The sequence below is a fragment of the Dama dama genome, chromosome 4, assembly GCF_033118175.1.
Source record: "Dama dama isolate Ldn47 chromosome 4, ASM3311817v1, whole genome shotgun sequence".
Lineage (NCBI taxonomy): Eukaryota > Metazoa > Chordata > Mammalia > Artiodactyla > Cervidae > Dama > Dama dama.
Genome location: NC_083684.1, coordinates 40,530,053 through 40,547,635, shown reverse-complemented (window position 1 = coordinate 40,547,635; position 17,583 = coordinate 40,530,053). Strand labels below are relative to the sequence as shown.

Here is a 17,583-nt window from a genome sequence, read left to right as displayed (position 1 = left end):
AAGATTGGAAAAGAACCTGGGTTCTTTCTTCAAGACAATAGCATTCTTTCTAAGCTGGCTATGCCCCAGTAGGAATCATCGTAAGGGAAATATACCGTAGTCAGCAGGATTTGAACCTGCGCGGGGAAACCCCAATGGATTTCTAGTCCATCGCCTTAACCACTCGGCCACAACTACTTTCAAGTAGTAAAGAGATTGTAGTCTCCATACATCTTCCTCATTTCAGTCAGTTTATTAAAATTTTTATTGAACTCTTATTTCATACATGGAATTGTCTTTGACTGTATAAGTTAATCTTATACTTTAAACCTAAACATATATCAACATCATAAGACATGGCCTGTTTTATGTCCTAGGGCTTCATAAAAGATTAAAAAAATAAAACTTTTAGGGATTTCCCTGGTGGTCCAGTGGAAGACTCTGTGTTTTCACTGTGGGGGGTACAGGTTTGATACCTGGTTGGGGAACTAAGATCCCTGCAAGCTGCTTGGCCAAAAAAAAAAAAAAAAACTTTAAAAATTATTTCCATATGTCTAGTGTGATGCTTCAAGGAATGAACTTAGGGGCCAAACAAATGGAATTATATCCCAGCTCCGACACTTCCATAGTTGCATGAACTTAAGGAAGATATCTTCCCCTCCCTAAACCCTGTGTTGGTTTGTTTGTTTTCTTTTTTAAAAATTTTATGTATGTAGTCTGAACTGGGTTTTTGTTGCTGTGCTTTGGCTTTCTCTAGTTGCAGCAAATGGGGGCTATTCTTTGTTGTGGTGCACAGGCTTCTTACTGTGGTAGTTTCTCTTGTTGCAGAGCAAAGGCTCTTAGGCATGCAGGCTCAGTAGTTGTGGATGGATGATATGTAGGATCCTCCTGGACCAGGGATTGAACCTGTGTCCCCTGCATTGGCAGGTAGATTCCCAACCCCTGGACTACCAGGGGAAGCTCTAGTCTCATGTTTCTTATTTGTATAATGGGGATAAAAATCCTGACCCCCACAGGTATTGTGAGGATAGAAAATAATACAGAATCCCAAGGTTAATGGGGTTTAGAAATCCACACCTCTATTTTACAGAAATTCAGCAAATTAATTCAATAGATATTTATTGAGCAAGCTGTGGGCAGGTGCTGGGCTCTGGTAAAGAACTCCAGAGCCCTGAGATAAAGAGGTACGTTGATGCGACGGGGACTGGGCTCAGGATATCTAGCCCCCAGATTTCCCCCTGAACAATAGCTATTCCATGTCTGCAGAGCTGCAAATGTGAGAAGCACCATTACCATGATACTCTGCCTTGGGCAGCTGTGTCTAGGACCCAGTCCAGTTGGCTATCAGCCCACCCCTTCTCTCCAGCTCTGGGATAAAACACACAAAGCTCTTAAGCCCCTGGCCAGAGAGCAGATTCTGTCCCCACCCCCAATCCCATGCATACACTCCAGGTCACTCAATTCCAGGGAAGAGCAGGGACTTAGGGAGCAAAAACCAGGGGAAAGTAGGTCACAGCAGGAGGATGGTAATCCCCTTGATGGCTGGCCAACACAACAGAGCCCCTGCTCCTGGAAGCAGGCTGCTCCTGGCCTCCCACCTCAAGTAGCTCTGGGAAGATTTTTGGAGTTTGGAGCTCCAGCACCATCCCTCTCAATAGTATGCTCAGGTTAAGAGCCCAAAGAGGACACACCCTCCATACTGAAGTCATTCTTAGGCCAAGCTCTTGCTGACTGTAACATTTCCTATGCAGGTTTTAGTGATTCTGTCTTTCATTCCACACACTCCCACAAGTGCATTCTTTATACCCACCCCTATGTTGGGTGCTGGAGACACAAAGAGGACCCTTGGGGAATCCATGGTGGGGAATTCTGACCTAGACCCAGACAGTAACAAGCCAGTGAGCCAGTGCCATCAGTATTGAGACAGAAGAAAGCCTGGGAGCTGTGTGGACCTGAAGGAGGCTTCCGATTCAGCCTGGATTCAGGGATAGGGAGGAGGGGATCCTGAACAAGAAGTAGGAGTTTGCCAGGAGAAAATAAGGAAGGGAATTCTGAGCACAGAGAATAGATGTATAAGGATCCAGAGGAATAAAAGTCTGGCATTCCCTTCCAGAAGATACTGGTGGTCAGCAGGGGGTGGATCTGGGTTTTTTTGGCCTGAACTTTCAGAAGATGGGTAAGGAATGGTTGGGAGAGCGAAGTGGGGATAAAAGTACAGGTGAAGGAAGTACAGGAGCAAAGACAGGGCAGAGTGAGTTAATTGAGGCATCTTAGCTAACTGGAATGAGAGGGTGTTTGGGAAACTGAAGTAGGGCTCCTCTGGATGAAGTAGAGTGGAGGTCTCTGGAGGCTCCTGTCACCCTGGAGCCTAAGCAAGGGTCTTACCAGGCCTGATTCTGTCCTAGGGTCAACAACCTCCCAGCACGTGCTTTAGTGCAAACCTGGCCTGACAAGTCCTGGACTTCCACCCGTCCTCCCCTCCCAGCTGATTCCTCGGGCCCCTCTTATAAAGTCCTCTCCAATTCAGCCCCACTTCTCCTCCACCATTTGTAACTCTGTCTTCTTTACCACCTATCACTCTCTATCATGCTTCTTCTCTGAAACCTCCCCTAACCCCAAGGACTGAGCAGGTAGATCATTCCTCTGTGCTACTATAGAGTGGGAGTTACTCAGTAGACTGAATAAACCATCCTACATAGACACACAGCTGACTGACATAGGGTCTTGCAGACAATGAAAAGGAATTTAATATCGGGATCAGTTGTTTAATGGAGAATAAAGTAGAAGCCAGTGAGGAGGCCATGGCAGTGTTCACTCAAGTCATGTGGGGGTGAACTTGGTAGAGGGTCCCGGCAGGGATGGTAGAGGGTCTCCCCCTCTCTGAGGCCTTCCTCTTCCCTCAGGATTCTGCTCATGCTGATTCTTGCTCTTCTTCTCCACCATGAAGAACAGGGGCTCCTCACAAAGGGCACATTCATCTGTGCTTCCAGAAAGTCCTCCAGGATTTCTCTGACCTCATGCAGCACACCTCTTCTCAGAGAACAAGCTTGTGCAGAGCAGAGGCCAGAAGAACCGTCATTGTGACCCAGTTTCTGCCGCTCCCGATCATCTCAGAGACTTGAATGTAGACTCCAACAGGGGTTCCCCGTCTTCTGGAACAGGCTCCCCTCAGATGAGCCATAACCCCAGAGAAGGAGAGGAAAGGGTACTTAATCTGAACTGTGTCTTGAAGGGGAAGGGGGTAGTTCAGCAGAGGGAGCATGAGGTGAGATGGTCAGGAGCCTGGAAACTGGGAGAGGGGTGGACTGGCTGGGAGTGGGGATGGGGATGCTCTACCACCTCACAAGGCCCCTACAGGCCAGGACAGGAGGGGCAGGAAGACAGGAGTGCCAGCCTGGGAGAACGGAGAGAGAGACATTCCCGGACAGAGATCTTGGAACCTGCTGGCAGTGGAAAGCTCTGCCCTACCCCTGGGAAATGAGTGTTTGTGAGGAAAAAGACTGAGTCCCCTGTGGCAGCCTTCGGCCCCGCCCATGTTATCTTGGGGATCAGTTTCTGGAGGCCTCAACCCCAGCCGAGCGGGCCTCAGCAGAAAGAAAGGAAGGAACTTAGTACAAATATAAATACCTTTAATGAAAGCCAAGTGTGCTCTGAGGAGGTCGACAGCAGCCACCAGAGCAGGGCTGGAGGCAGGGGCGCCACTACCCAACTGGACTGGCTAGGCCAGGGGCCCCAGGAGGCAGGCCAGCGCCAGAGCAGCTGCCAGCAGCGGGGGCGTGGGGGCCGGGGTGGGCGCCGGCGCTGTCGCCCGCAGGGTTTCCTGGTTGGTCTCTGGGCCCACCCCACGCTCCTGAAGGCGCACAGGGGTGCCACAGAGAGTGTGCAAGTTATCTGGGTGTGGGGCCCGGCGAGCTTCTTGCTGTAGTGACTCCCACACGGCAGCTGCCTCCTCCGGGCAGCCCGATAGGACTCGTGAGGCACAGGTGTGGAAGTCATTCCAAGACCTGTTAAGGGTATGGAGTTAGGGGAATTAGGTGGGGCGGGGGGGCTTTGGGATGGGAGGGAAAAGGTTCAGATCCCAAGGGTGGTGTTGCCCGCGCACCTGCCCATACCTGCAGACGGTCTCCAGTTCGCCTCCGTGGCCCATGCCGTCTCCCAAGCGGATGAGACACTCGGCAAAGCCCTGATATATGGTGTCACAGCGGCCTGGGCCCGCTGCGGCTGCTGCCAGGGGAGATACAGGGACTGCGGGTGGGGGCGGAGGCTCATTGATAGGATGAGGCAGTGCGCCCTCAACCCCCCAACTCCCAGAGGCTTGTTTACCAGGGAGCTTTCTGGGGACGTGACTCAGCTTGAAAGGGGCACCCTAGGGAACCAAGGGGCACACCTGGGGACCACCTGCCTCCACCCCCTTCTAGAAGGACCCAGACAGGATAGGTGGGCGTGGGGGAAGAAGTCTCATCCCAGGGGTCGGCTTTCTCCGAGTTCTGGGCCCCAGGTCAGGTGAGAACAGTCCAATTGAAGGAGCATGGACATGGGTAAGGGGGATGGGGCCCCTGGCAAAGGCCAGTTTCTCTGCAGCCTAGACACCTCCCTGAACAGGTGTTTCCCAATGGGTCAGGATAGAGGGGGTTGAGATCCAGGCCCAACCCTAGGAGAGGACCTCAGAGATCCTGGGGTTGGTCTGGGAGTCATGCAAGAGGTCAAGCTTCTGCTTATCAGACTGTGGAATTTGGGGGTTCTTCCCTCTGAAACTACGGTTCAGTTCACAACCCTCACTTTACATCTTTCAGTCACTGGATCACATTCTTCCCTCCCTGGAGCCCTTTCACCTCTCCACCCTGGCTCTCGGCGCTCAGGAAGGCTGTGCCTCAGCTCCCACGCAACCTACACCCAGCCTGTGGAGACGGTGTGTGGACAGTCTGGGCCTGGGCACTCACCGAGGGCCGGCGGCAGCAGCAACAGCAACAGCCCCAGTGCACAGGGCGGTTGCCGGTGGTGACAGCAGCAGCAGCAGCAGCGCATCATCCCCAGCTGGGAGCCTACTAACAGGGCTAGCAGCTTGGAGCGCAGCCCTTCGGCCCAGCCTCCAGGAGGAGGCACTGTGATTGGATGGGGGGCGGGGCTCAGCCACCCAGAAGCTCCACCCCAGTTCCAACAGGCAAAAGAGGAGGGAGGGACTCCAGAGAGGAGAACCCAGGAGCATAGTGGGGTGCTGAGCTGACCTTGGGGGGCCCTTGCCTCGGAGATGGAGAGATCTGGGAGAGTAGCTGGGCAGATGAGGGTGGTGTCCAGGCCCCGTGGGATGGGTTGGCCTAGACAGAGCTCCGCACAGGGAGAAGAGAGGGGGCAGGTTAAGAGAGGGCAGTTATCAAAGTCACACCAAAGACACATGAAAAGCACACACATACTCCATTTTATTCCAAAAGCATTTACTTGAATTTCTCAATGTTTTTTCAAAAACAAAAAGACCCAAATCCGAGGTAAAAAGGAACATGGAAAATTCAACTTAAGTGGTGTCATAATCTCGGGGGTTATGCTCCAGGCATGACAGAACCCAAGAAGGCACAATACCCACCCTGGGCCCAGCCTACACCTGCTGGCTACCACACCCTGCAGACCACAGCCAGTGCTATCCCCGTAAAACTCTCCAAATGTGGGCACCTGAGCAGGTAACGGGCAGGCGTGACCCTACTCTGGCCTAAGCCTGTCTGTTGGCCTTCAGTGCCACCTCACCTTGGACAAAGGAGGCTTAGCTAAGGGAGGCTGGGGGTCATAAGGCCGTGCAGCATGAGGCTGAGACGCCGGGCTGCTTTGCCAAGTGAGTTGTGTGGCTCCGCTTGCAGGAACTGGAAGAGCTTCTGGCGCACCTGAGCCATGACGGAGCCCATGTGGTCCCGAGTGATGGGGTCACTGTGGTCCAGGTGCATTACAGCCTCTTCCAGGTAGCTGGGGATGGAGGAATAAGACTGGCTATAGGTGGCCTCCAGCAGAGGAGAACGCCCCCTGGTGGCAATGAGGCCCAGAGGGGCTGCTGACAATGGAGGTCTCAAAGCCTGAGATGGGTGGGGGCAGAGGGGACTGGTGGAGAACTCGGGGGAGGGGAGTCAGGTAGGAGTGGGAGTCTCTGCTTTGAAGTGCTCACCCACCTTCACCCCAGCTCTAGTCCCCGACTACTCCCACTCACCTGAGCTTGAGGTCAGTTCGAGTGCCAAGATCAGAGGCCAGTTGCTGGATGAGAGAAAGGAGTACAGGCTGGGAGAGGGGGCAAGGTGGCTGCCCAAAAACCTGGCCTGGGTCCACTGTTTCACACACGTATAGCACCAGGTTCAGGTCAGCAGCTGTCAGGGCCTGAGTAGAGAACAGAGTTTATAGCTGATGTCAAGATGGAATGCCTGCTCGTCTGGCTATGTGGCCTGGGAGAGGATGACTACAGAGTAGGGCATCCTGAGGGAGTTGCTCAGGGGCCCAGAGAGAGCACTGAAGGGCTGCTGTTTCTCTAGGGGATCAGGATTTCTGAGAAGGGTGGTGACGAAGCAAGGTGGACTGAGGTAGAAAGAAAGGGATCCAGGGACCAGGCAGAGGGAAAAGCAAGGGAAATGGCCTGGAGGCAAAAGAGAACCAAGGAAAGTCTGCTGCTAGACCACCGGAAGTCTGACAGGGAATGTGGCTCTTGTCAGGAGACACTGGCCTCTACCTGGGCCCAGTGCCGGGCTTACCTGCTGGAAGGCCTGATTGAGGTGGCCCTGCTGCAGCAGCTGTAGGATATGGGCTTGCTGGGCTTGGCAGTCGAGGTGGGCAGCGGGGACAGGTGTGCCAGCGGCTGAGCGCATGGCCTGCATGATGCTAGAGGTGACGGCGGCCTGCTGCTCCTTAAGAGCCACACTCACCTCGCCCTTCACAATGCGCTGTACCTGTGCTAGAATCGCCTCCTGCAGGCTGCGAGGCAAGTGAGGGAGACGAGGTCAATATGTGGTCGAGTCTGGCCCTTTCCACACCCAACACCTAGCTCCATGCCCAGGCCACCCACCTGCCCACGGCCACGTGCAGCTGGTGCTGCACCTCAGCCCGAACGCTGCCAGATACAGTGGCCGCCATCTGCTCCGTGGCCCCCTGCAAGGTGCTGACCAGGCCCCGCAGCTGGGCCAGCACAGGCTCCCGTGCCTCCTGCTCTCGTGCCTTACGGCTCTTCATGTGACTCTCCAACTGCTGCAAGTCTGAAAAGTGACCATGGGAGCCGTGAGAGGGACAATGAGAAGAGGATGGCCTCTCCCTCCCTGAGGCAGAAGACCCCACTCACACTCCTGTGTGCCCAGTCGGAAGCTGTCATTGATCTGCTGGAACATGGCCTGGCAGCTCTTCTCGAAGGCAGGCAGGACCACGCTCTGGAAGGCTTCCCGGTAGGCGGCCTGCATTGGCCCCTGTAACGTGTCTGCGGCTGCTCGGGCAATGGCATCTGTCAAGTTCTAGGGGTGGAGGAGGGGCTAAGCTGAGTCTTGAGCTCATGCCCACCACTCACTTCCCTCATCTTGGGCCCTACAGCACCTTGGACTTGAGCAGCTTAGAGATGTTCTCTTTCATGCTACTCTCCACAGCTGTGAGTTTGGTGGCCACCGAGTTGCTGAGCTGGCCAGCCACGGGCTCTAGACTCCGGGAGACACCTGGGACATGAGAAGGAGGGAGGGGCCAAGCCATGAGATGAGGTTTGACAGGGAGAGGGCCCTTCGAATCTGGCCCGCCCAGAAGTCTCCATGTGAAACTCACACGGAGGAACCGTCTTCTTGATCTCATCCCGTATGCTGCGCTCCAGCCGCCCTGCTACCGCTGAAGACAGTGCCTGGGATAGCTGCTGCGTCAGCTGCTCCTGCAGCTGCCCACCCCGCTGCTGCCCCTCAGCCAGGGCCCGCTCCAGTCGCCGCTCTGTGCTGTCGCTAAGGAAGAGACCCAGAGGAGGTCCCACATACCGTCCTGGGCTGAGAACACGGCTGCCTCCCTGTCCCTCCGCCCGGCTGCGCCCCGCCCCCAAGGATACGCTCCTGCTCGTGCCTTGACTCCAGGGCTCGCTCCACGTGGCCTGTGACGGTGCTCTGAAGGCCTTCAAGCTGGGTACACAGGCGCTGCAGCAGCTCTTCTTGGCTGTGCCGCAGCTGTGCCAGCTCTCTCTGCTGCTGCCAGATCAGTGCTGGCCAGTTCTCAGGGGTTTCTGCCACCTGCCAGTAACACCAAAAGTCACCTGATGCCTGCCCTGCCCATCCCCCACATCAGACCAGGGGAAGGTCTGGCCACCCCACCCCCACCCCCACAGGCAGGAGTCCCAGAAGCAGAAAGGGACTCTCTCTACTCACTCACCTGGTGCTCTGTGAGCCGGGATCCCAAGGATGAATCCCTGCCATAGGTGAGAAGCACCTCAGGCCACGTCACGCAGGCAGCCTGAGGACCACCCCCTCCCTGGCCCCGGGACCCCCCCTACCCGTCATCCTTTTTGCCCTTTCTCTTGAGCTTGGGTGAGGCCCGAGGGGATCCCTTGGTCTTCCAGTCCTTGGCTGGAAGACGTGGAGTGGGCACTTTGGTGCCAAAGTTCCCTGCGGCAGAGGCGAGGCTGGCCACCTCGTCATCATGGTCACTGGGGGAAGAGGAAGGAGAGAGATAGGCACTTGCCCACTGGCTAGCCCTCCTGGGAGAGGAAAGGTGCAGGGTGATACCTACCTTTGCTCGGCACTGGCGTCCTGGCTGTCGTGCTGCTGCAGCAGGTGGTAAGGTGGTCGGTGGAAGGCCAGGCTCTTGTGCTTTTCCTGGAGGCCGTTCCGGGGGCTGGGGAGGGCCAGGCCAAGTCAGTGGTGGATGACTCTACCTGAAGCCCCTACCATTGGCACACTCCCCCCGACTACCCTCCAAGCTCCTCACCTCTCGGCCAGGCTGCTGCAAGTCTCGCGAGTGATATCTGGGGCTGTAGGCCAGACCTGACTGTCAGGGGCCGTGGCCTCCTGGGTCAAGGCTGCCTCCAGGAGGGAAGGGGTACTATGCCGATCCCCATCCCCAGGGCCCCCATCCAGGCTAAGCTGGGGGCCAAGCTCAGGCCCTGGCCGGGGCCTTGGGGACAACAGGTGGAGTGCCGAGGCTGCTGAGGCCATGCTGTCTGGCTCTAGGCCCTCAGGAGCGGAGGCGCCAAAGCCACGGGACAGTGCCTCAGATGCGATCTCAGGGATGTCCTGGGACAAGGCAGTGGAGGCTGAGGAGATGACATCGGGGGAGCGGGTGCGGCTTGGGGAAGCCTGAGGCAGCCCCAGGGGTTCCACTTCCTGCAGCTCCAGGGCGAGTGCAGAGGCAGCAGTAGGCACCTGAGGGGGCCAAGATAAGACTTAAATGGTGGGAGGTAGGGCTAAAACAAGTATGGAGATAATGCACTGGTGTGCGCAGTGATGCGAGATGGGGCATGGAGGACGGGGACACAAGTCATAAATGGTCACAGTCAGGAGAGGAGGGGGGAAGAGAGGCTGAGGGGCTGCTCTCCAGGGACCCTGGAGGCTAAGATACCCTCAGGGGAAACATGGGCTATCTGAGGCAGAGTAGGACCAGCACACAGGAAACTGGGAGATCACCACCAGCCTCCCCACCCTCATACGCCTGCCACCCTGCACTTCACACATCCACACACGCACCTGACCAGGCCCTTTGGGAGTCAGTTTGTCGGCCGGACCTGGGAGCAGGCCGGGCAGGAGCCCACGTGGGCTTGCCTGCAGGCTGCTGCTGCTCATGGTCAGACCGCCATCCAGCTGTAGCTTGGGGCTCAAGGTCAGCTCCTCAGGTGGCCTGGTGGCAGGAGGATGAGGTGTAAGTAGACAGAGCCTGGCGTCACCTGGCACCAGCCCCTGCCCCTCACCCTGCCCCTCACTTCACCTGGGCAAGGAGGGGTCCACGACCGAAGTACTGCTCATGGCAGACACGGCTGTGAGAGAGGAGCTGCTGCTGCTACTGCTGCTGCTGCTGCTGCTGCTACTGGGAGACGCAGCGATCTGGGGAAACACGGAGAATGAGGGCTGTGGCCGTGGAGGGCATCCCCAGGTACCACCTTCCCCGAGGCCCACTCCTCCCAAGCACACCTGCTGCAGGGAGGCGCTGGGCGTCATGAAGGCGTCAGGTGTCATCAGCTTGGGCTTGGTCTCACTGCTCAGACTGAGGAAGTCGGCTGGTGCAGGCAACTCCACGATACGTCGGAGGTCAGGCTGGGAGCCTTGAGTGGCCGATCCCAGGCCCTCTGAGCCCAGCTCGGGCCGAGACTCTCCAAATGCTGTGGGGAAGCCTGCCACTTTAGTCAGATCTCACACCCCGGTCAAAACCTATTTCCCTCTCACCCTTAACTCACCAAAGTCTTCATGGGCAGGGTGTGAGGGGAGCGGGGCCACAACGTCAGGGTTCAGCTGTGGCTGAAAGCGGATCTGGACATCCTGCAATGCCCTGAAGGACAAGCAGAGGGAGAAGACGACAGTCAGAGGCAGCACGGTAGGGAGGGGCTGACCGGGCACAGGCGGCCCGCTCCCAACACGCTTACTTAGTGTGCACACAGAAGAGCTTGATGAGCACACCGGCTGCAGACTCCATGGCACCTGCTCCGTGGGTCCCGTCTACAAGGACAAAGTGGATGACTAAGCCCCTGACACTCTGTACCTCAGCACTCCCCTGCCTTCCAACACAGACCCCCGACCCTGAGCAGCTCACCGGCCCCGAGGCTGTCGTTCTCCTCCTCGGCAGGCAGCACCTCTGTGTGCCGCAGCCGGCAGCGACTGACAACTTGGATACCGAAGCTCAGTACAGGGTGGGTGAGAAGGAACTCAGAGATGGAGCTGAAGCAGGCCCGGCCCTCCTCCTGGTTCTGCAGCAGTTCCATCACATAGAGGACCTGCATGGGCGGCAAGGTCACAGCTGAGTTCAGGGGATAGGAAGGCCCCAGATGAGCCACACACACCTTCATCTCCCCGATGCTACCCGCTCTGCCCCCACTGCAGCCCACCTTCCGCTGCACATCACTGAGGATCAGATATTCCGCTGAGAGGTCCAGGCAAACCTTGAGGCTGGGGGGCACACTCACGGGGCTGAAGATATCTGGGGAGAAGCTGGATGGGGGGATGAAGCAGGATAAATGAGACTGAGGATGGAAAGAACCCATATCAGCAAGCTCGCCTCTGCCCAGCCCCACAGCCCCTGCTTACCGAATGGTCTGCAGGCAGGTCCAGGACACCGTGCACCACATCTTCAGCTCCCGATTCTGGTCAGCGCCAGTAATGAGGAACCTCCAGAAAGGGACCCTGAAAAGCAGCAAGGCACTGAGTGGCTGACGGGGCCCTTTATGGTAGCCCACGGTCCAGCCCACCACCCTCCGGCCTGCCCACTCACTCACTCAGGATCCTGTTTCTTGTGGTTGTCACAGAACAGGAGGCAGGAGAGGGGCCGCCCATCATGAGGCTTCCACTCATGTAAACACCTGCGGTAAATGAGGGGCCCAAGTTGGTGATCTGATCCCCTACCTGGGGGAGCCCAGTCCCTCAGGCTCTGCCTTACCGTGGCTCATCCTGTCCCTCAATGTAGATCTGCCAGAACTTGACAAAGCCATCATGACTTGCAGTAGCCAGGACAGTCCCATCAGGTGAGAGGGCCCCTTCACTCAAGCACTGAGAAGAACCCAAAAAGCCTTGCTTTGCCACCAACTAGAGGTGGGAGCAAGTCCTCCTCAGGTGAGGATGGAAGTGAGCTAGGCTGACCCACAGGGGATCTGCATGTGTATATGAAAGACTGACTGAACGGAGCCCTGTGGAGAAGCCCATATCCAGGGGGCTACAGCCAGGTCAGGTGTGAGCACCACAGGAGGGGGTCACTCTGTGCTCAGAGGTCCCATGGGCAGAGTGCTGGAAAGCTGTCTGGGCAGCTGTGGGTCCAGGAAATAGATGAGGGACACAGTGGGGTGGGGCGAGAGGGTAGGAAAGGCAGTTGGTTGCAGGCTTACTGTGCTGTGGCCTTTTACCACGATGAAGCCCTGCTTGATCTGGCTGACGTCCACCGGCCAGGTGCTGTGGTTGGTGCGGAGCATGTCCAGGTCCCACACCTCAGCCTGGCAGGTACCGGGAAGTGAGTGCTCAGCCCATGACTACCCCACTGCTACTCAGCCCCTTCCTCTCCCCCCAGGCCCAGCCCCCTCACCCGGTCCTCATGCAACAGGGCCACTGTTGGGCTGCCCTCCTCACAGCAGTCCTCACTCTCTTCGGGGATGAAGGGGCACCAGATGATCCTGCGGAAGTGGTTCAGTGGAGTGCCCTCTGGCTGGCGGATGTGGACCAAGATCTCCTCTCTGAGCAGGGTGTTAAGGGCTAGTCGGATGGATGATGCGGTGGGTCTGGCAGACCCAGCTCCACCCACTTTTCTCCAGTCCCCCATCCCACCCTGGGAAAGGATACTGAATTTTGCCATTAATCAGGGCCAAGCGCCATACAAACAGGTTGCCTGCCTCATCCAGGCAGGCCAGCTGTGGGGAATTGAGGTGTGCAAAGGCCAGATCAGCCACGCTGCCTGTGAAGCCTTTGAGCAGGGTCCGCTCTGAAGTGCTGACACTGATCACTCGCACCATTGCTGAGCCGTTGTTGGCAGCTGGAATCAGGAGAGTGGTAGGCCGTGAATAAGTACTCAGGACCAGGTGGCAACAGAGAGGCCCTGCCCTTGCCTGCCTCTCTGCCATTACCAGTCTGACGCTCAGTTTTCTCACTGGGCTCCAGAGGGTTGAGCAGAGCTGGGGGCATCGCAGACGAGACTGCCATCATACCTCTACAGTCTGAGGTGGCTGAGTGACCCAACCGCAGAGCTTCCCTTCTGGGACTTCAAGCAGAACACCTTCCTCCTCTGTACTGCTTCTACTCACCCCTTATAGCATAGGCCAAGAAAGAGTTGGACACAGCAATCAAGTTGCCATAGTAGTATTTCTGCTCCCAGTCATACTTGGCGACAGGCTGAATTTTCACCTGAGAACCAAGAGTGAGGAAGGTCACAGAAGTCAAGGGCTGGGGTGGCTTTCCTGGAGCTGAAGTAGCCCCCAGCATGCCTGGGAACAGGAGAGGCCATATGTGCAAGCCCAGCCACCCATGCACAACTCTTGGGGTCAGATTCCCACAAAGACTTGGCAGCCAACACTGGCTTCCTGAGACTGGGGTACACTATCTGTCTGTTAGGATAATCCCCATAGGAACTGGCAGCATGGTATAGGGGAGGGACAGCCTAACAGTGCCCCAGCCATTATGCATGCCACAACATCTTGGTGCCCACCTTGTTGCTCCCCCGTGCCTTGCTCGAGATGCTAGAGTCACTGCTGGCCACAATCTCCACCTCCTTGGCCAAAATTCCGATGCCAGTGGAACTGTCATCTCCTAAGAGGCAGCTGGAGGGAGGGGTGCACAAGCGTGACTCTTGTTCACCCGAAGTCTCAATGGGCAGGGTTGAGGGGAGAGGATGCAGCCACTCTGGTGAAAGTGTCAAGCCCCAGATGCCCTGCTCTGCCTGATTCACTGGTCCCCAAATCCATAGCTTCTCTTGCTCACCTCCCTCCTTGGGAATGGTCCTACTTCCATGCTAAACCAGGAGCCCAAATTTCAGATTGAGGCCAAGCCCTTGTCCGTGGCCCTCATCCAAGTGGAGCATTCTACCCCAGGCCGTCTTGCGGGGAAGCAGCAGAGACTGCCGGACCCTCTTCCCCCACCTTAGGCCTTTAGTTAGCAAATGCCTCAAAGACCCCATCACCACCACTACCGTCTCCCAAATACTCACATGACCTGCTTTTCCTGCAGGTTAATAGGTGGCATGGCTCGGAGACCAGGCTTGTTTGTTGAAGCACTGTCACCTGAGCAGAGGGGGTCTGGGACCAGGAGCCCATTGAGATCTCCATTGTAGGCATTAGATGGTCGCTGGTTCTCTGCACTGGGGCCTAGGGGCAGAAAGGGCCACTCTGAAGAGTTTGTTCCACCTGTCCACTGGCCTCTCCTTCTGCAGGGTTCCATTCAAGAATCATGAGGTGCTCTAGGAACACTCAACAAGGCATGTCAGTGGGGAGGAGGGCCCTTTATTCAATTCATTCTATAAGCACTGACGGTGAACCCAATGTATGCTAGGACCAAGGATGAGCATGCAGCTCTTCTACCTGGGGGAGGGGTGTAAGTCATCAAGAACCCTCTGAGGCCAGTTAATATTCAGGCCTGGGTCAGTACAGAAGGACTCTGTGTACTTGAAGAAGGGCAGAGGAATAGTCAGGACAGACTTTACAGTAGTAGTGTGGCTGGAACACACAAACATGGGAAGGATGGAGGGAAAACAAGGCTGTAGAGGTCTCAGGAATGAGGCTGGGTGCTTTGATTTTCCCTGTGGTAATGAGAGCCACAAAAGAGTTTTGAATGGGAAGGTGACATGATCTGCTGTGGCCAGAGGACTGACTGTTCTAAAGTGACATGTAAGATAGTTGAGAATCCAGGTAAGAGATATCAAGACCTGGACCAAAGTAGTGGAGGCGCTGGGGAAGAGAGGATGGGCTCCTAAGGCATGGAAAGACATGATTAAGATGTGGAAGAAAGAAAGGAAGGAGACTGCCTCACACAGCATGGGCTCAGAAGAAACCACTATGGACGTGAAGGAGCTGGCCAAAGAGGAGAGAAATTATGGGGTAGGGTGTATGAGTAGGACAAATAGCATTTCAGTTATTTACCATTGGCTTTACCATTAGTTGTATTTCAAGCAGTCTCACAGGCTCAAACACTACTCCAAAACTCCCAGGTGGCAAGGAGACTAGGGCTTCATATTCAGGAATCGGGCAAGTTTCTAGTCACAAAACAGCCTGGGGTCTCACACTGTCCTCCAGTAAGAGGAGACAAGCAAGTACTACTTGGCAAACGGGGGAATCAAGTATCAATTCAAGAGGAAAAACTACAGGCCACCTCACCTGCATCAGAATGAGTGATGCTCAGAGGTAAGGTGACCACTTTCCCTTCCAGGGAGGCTAGTATGAGAACAAACAAGCTATATGTTACCCATGCCAGGCTCCATCAAACCTTTGTGGCAGTTAATAAGCATGAGAGGGCCATGCCAAGCCCGAAAGTCAAGGGAGCATACACTCTAGGCCTGGGGAAAAGGGCTGGATTGTTTCAGCCAGCAGGTGGATTTTCTCAGAGATTAGAGATTAGCTGAACCCAGCAATGAGGACCCGTGCCTGTGTCCAAAAGGAGCCAGTTTGGGCTTTCCAGCAGATTTAACAACAGGGTCTGAGGAAACACAATCCTCAGCTTTGGCTGCTGCACATCCACACCACCATCACCAGCTAGTCTCTCGACCACTACAACTTTTCACAGGTCTATGAATCTGCCATGAAACTTTGGTACCTTCACCCATGCTATTTCCTCTCTGTAGAAGGTCTTTCCTGACACCCCAGTCCCTCTCCGTATTTTAAGTCCTGGCCTAAATACTGCTCTTCTCTCAGCTGTTCTCAGGCATTGACCAGCCCCTACCCCACCTACCCCATCCTCCTCATAACCAAAAGAACCAAAACACTTCTCTCAATGGGAAGAACATTATATTACACCTCATTAACTCTGTGGCCTAGGAGCTCATTGAGGGCAGGAGGAGCTCTGGAGGTACCACAGCAAACCCAGGTAAATTTGAAATGAATGGAAATTAACTGCCGCTTGCAAATGTTTGCAGCCTGATCCAATCAGCATTGTGCAACCTGTGATTTGCCTTAATCCCAGAGAGCACACAGGAACTGGTTGGTCACCTTCCTCCAGAAAATTAGTCTTAAAATCGCAGGCCTAGAGTCTGCATTCCAGAAGGAAGGGCAAGTTGCTGTGCTCCTCTGCACAGCGTTTAGTTCTAGACCCAGAACTCGGTGTACAGGGCCCAGATAGGCCTCTGAACTACGTTATGGTAAAAGGGTAGGGAACCCGGGTCAGTCGGAGGAACACTAGAGACGTTGCTGCCAGGACATCTGGTGGGCTTTGCGGATTCAGAGAAGAGCCCTCACCTTCAGCCGAGATGCTGAAGGACAGGGCAGAGTGGCACAGCTCCGGGATGGGGAAGGATCGCATCCGGGGGTCTGCGCGCTTGGGTAAGCACGCTCCTCCGACCCTCCGACCCTCATCTGCCCACACCAGATGGAAGGATGCGGAGCTGGTCCTGAGGGACCCCAGGGCCATGAAGGCAGCCAAGGCCCGCGCCGCCCTTCTGCCCGCTCATGGGGGCCCACCCCCACTGGCCCGGCTCACCTCCCGCCGGCCGGTCCAGCTTGAGGATGTCCCGCAGGTGCTGCGTGGCGTCCTCGATGTCGATGCTCGCGCAAGAGGAGGCCATGGGCCCAGCCGCCGGCGCCTGGGTCCGCGCCGCGTTCGTTTCACTGCCGCCGCGCACCGTCCAGCCGGGCACAACCCCGCCAGGGCCAAACAGTGGTACGCCGGTCACTATACTCGAACCACCCGAAGCTCACAAACCGCCGCCCGCGCTGCGTCCCTGAGCCCCGCCAACCCCACCAACCGCCTCCACTTCCGGCCCGCCCGAGTTTCAGCTCCCGGAACCTGAGCCGGGCGGAGAAGAAAGGTTCCGGGCTCGTGAGGAGGACGCTTCGCCCCTCCAGAAAGCCCGCCCCTGCGCTAGTAGGGTCGGGGGAGTTCCTTGGGGCTGAGGCAGAGCAGATGTCCACCTTCTGGGCCGCCCTAAACCCTACTTGCTTCAGAATATCCCGCCCAGTCCATGTCCGCTCCCAGAGCATGGACTCATGATGGGCCTAGATCGGGTCAACTGTTGCCTGAGCCGAATCCCTCACATACTCTAGGAACAAGCTGAATTGGCAAGTTTAGGTTTCTACTTTAAGAAGTGGGTCAGTGTAACCCAAGGCCTGAGCGGGCGAGCGTGCTGTGGCATCCGACTCTTTGCGACGCCATGGACTATAGCCCGCCAGGCTCCTCTGTCCATGGGATTTCCCAGGCAAGAATTCTGGAGCGGGTTGCCATTCCCTTCTCCAAGGGGATCTTCTAGACCCAGGGATCAAACCTGTCTCCTGCATCTGCCTGCATTGGCAGGAGAATTCTTTACCACTGAGTCACCTGGAAAGGTCTGAAGGGACCTGTGAATTCATGGATCCAAGAATTGCAAGGGCAGAGATGGTCCCACCACAAACATCACCTTGTTCCCTAATGTCTCCCAGCATCCCCCTGCATGACCTTGCACCGTCAGGCAAAAAGAAAGAAACCATGGTTTACAAACACTTCTTTATTGCAGACATTTCAGGCACAGGTACATGGAAAAGCTGTATTGCAAATTTTATACAGGGTGGTTTAAGAGGCAGCAGGTTTCTACCTCTCTCCCCAACCTCTATCCCCCAAATACAGAGCAGCCAAGAAACTAGTCCCACTGAAACCTCCTGAGTATGCTGTTATTTCAAACAGCACACCATCCAGCCCAGCGCCCAGTGTAGCTAGGCTGCCAGTGGGGGTCTGAGGAAGTCCTTGGCTTCCATCCAGAGTGCAGGAGGGAAGGGGAGCTGTGTATGTCAGGCAAAGCTGTGGTGCCCTCACCAATCCTAAACCCCCAAAC

The 17,583-nt window shown here is 56.0% G+C and overlaps 2 protein-coding genes and 1 non-coding gene across 5 annotated transcripts; all 3 read right to left on the bottom strand.

The window, feature by feature from the left end:
* Window positions 1–95: 95 nt before the first annotated feature.
* Window positions 96–177, bottom strand: TRNAS-AGA (transfer RNA serine (anticodon AGA)). The gene has a single exon. It is a non-coding gene; the product is annotated as a tRNA-Ser (tRNA).
* A 3,520-nt stretch (window positions 178–3,697) lies between these two features.
* Window positions 3,698–5,007, bottom strand: NRN1L (neuritin 1 like). The gene is made up of 3 exons (XM_061134945.1): window positions 4,920–5,007; window positions 4,092–4,224; window positions 3,698–3,983 (listed from the first exon to the last, which is right to left on the bottom strand). Exons 1-3 carry the CDS (start codon window positions 5,005–5,007, stop codon window positions 3,698–3,700), a joined length of 507 nt encoding a protein of 168 aa, XP_060990928.1.
* A 365-nt stretch (window positions 5,008–5,372) lies between these two features.
* On the bottom strand, window positions 5,373–16,527 carry EDC4 (enhancer of mRNA decapping 4). Of its 3 annotated transcripts, none has more exons than XM_061138756.1 (29): window positions 16,260–16,527; window positions 13,783–13,939; window positions 13,285–13,396; window positions 12,884–12,983; window positions 12,426–12,615; window positions 12,172–12,319; window positions 11,978–12,082; window positions 11,536–11,645; window positions 11,375–11,458; window positions 11,187–11,282; window positions 10,988–11,090; window positions 10,696–10,876; window positions 10,529–10,601; window positions 10,343–10,434; window positions 10,080–10,267; window positions 9,877–9,992; window positions 9,639–9,789; window positions 8,884–9,317; window positions 8,686–8,790; window positions 8,450–8,602; window positions 8,329–8,365; window positions 8,012–8,189; window positions 7,744–7,899; window positions 7,525–7,640; window positions 7,280–7,445; window positions 7,010–7,196; window positions 6,699–6,918; window positions 6,167–6,330; window positions 5,373–5,928 (listed from the first exon to the last, which is right to left on the bottom strand). In XM_061138756.1, exons 1-29 carry the CDS (start codon window positions 16,342–16,344, stop codon window positions 5,736–5,738), a joined length of 4,200 nt encoding a protein of 1,399 aa, XP_060994739.1. In that variant the 5' UTR covers window positions 16,345–16,527; the 3' UTR covers window positions 5,373–5,735. The 3 variants fall into 3 exon arrangements, with proteins under 3 accessions (XP_060994739.1, XP_060994740.1, XP_060994742.1); XM_061138757.1 differs by having other exon boundaries at window positions 7,744–7,910; window positions 8,026–8,189; XM_061138759.1 differs by lacking the exons at window positions 13,285–13,396; window positions 16,260–16,527 and having other exon boundaries at window positions 13,783–13,906.
* Window positions 16,528–17,583: the final 1,056 nt, after the last annotated feature.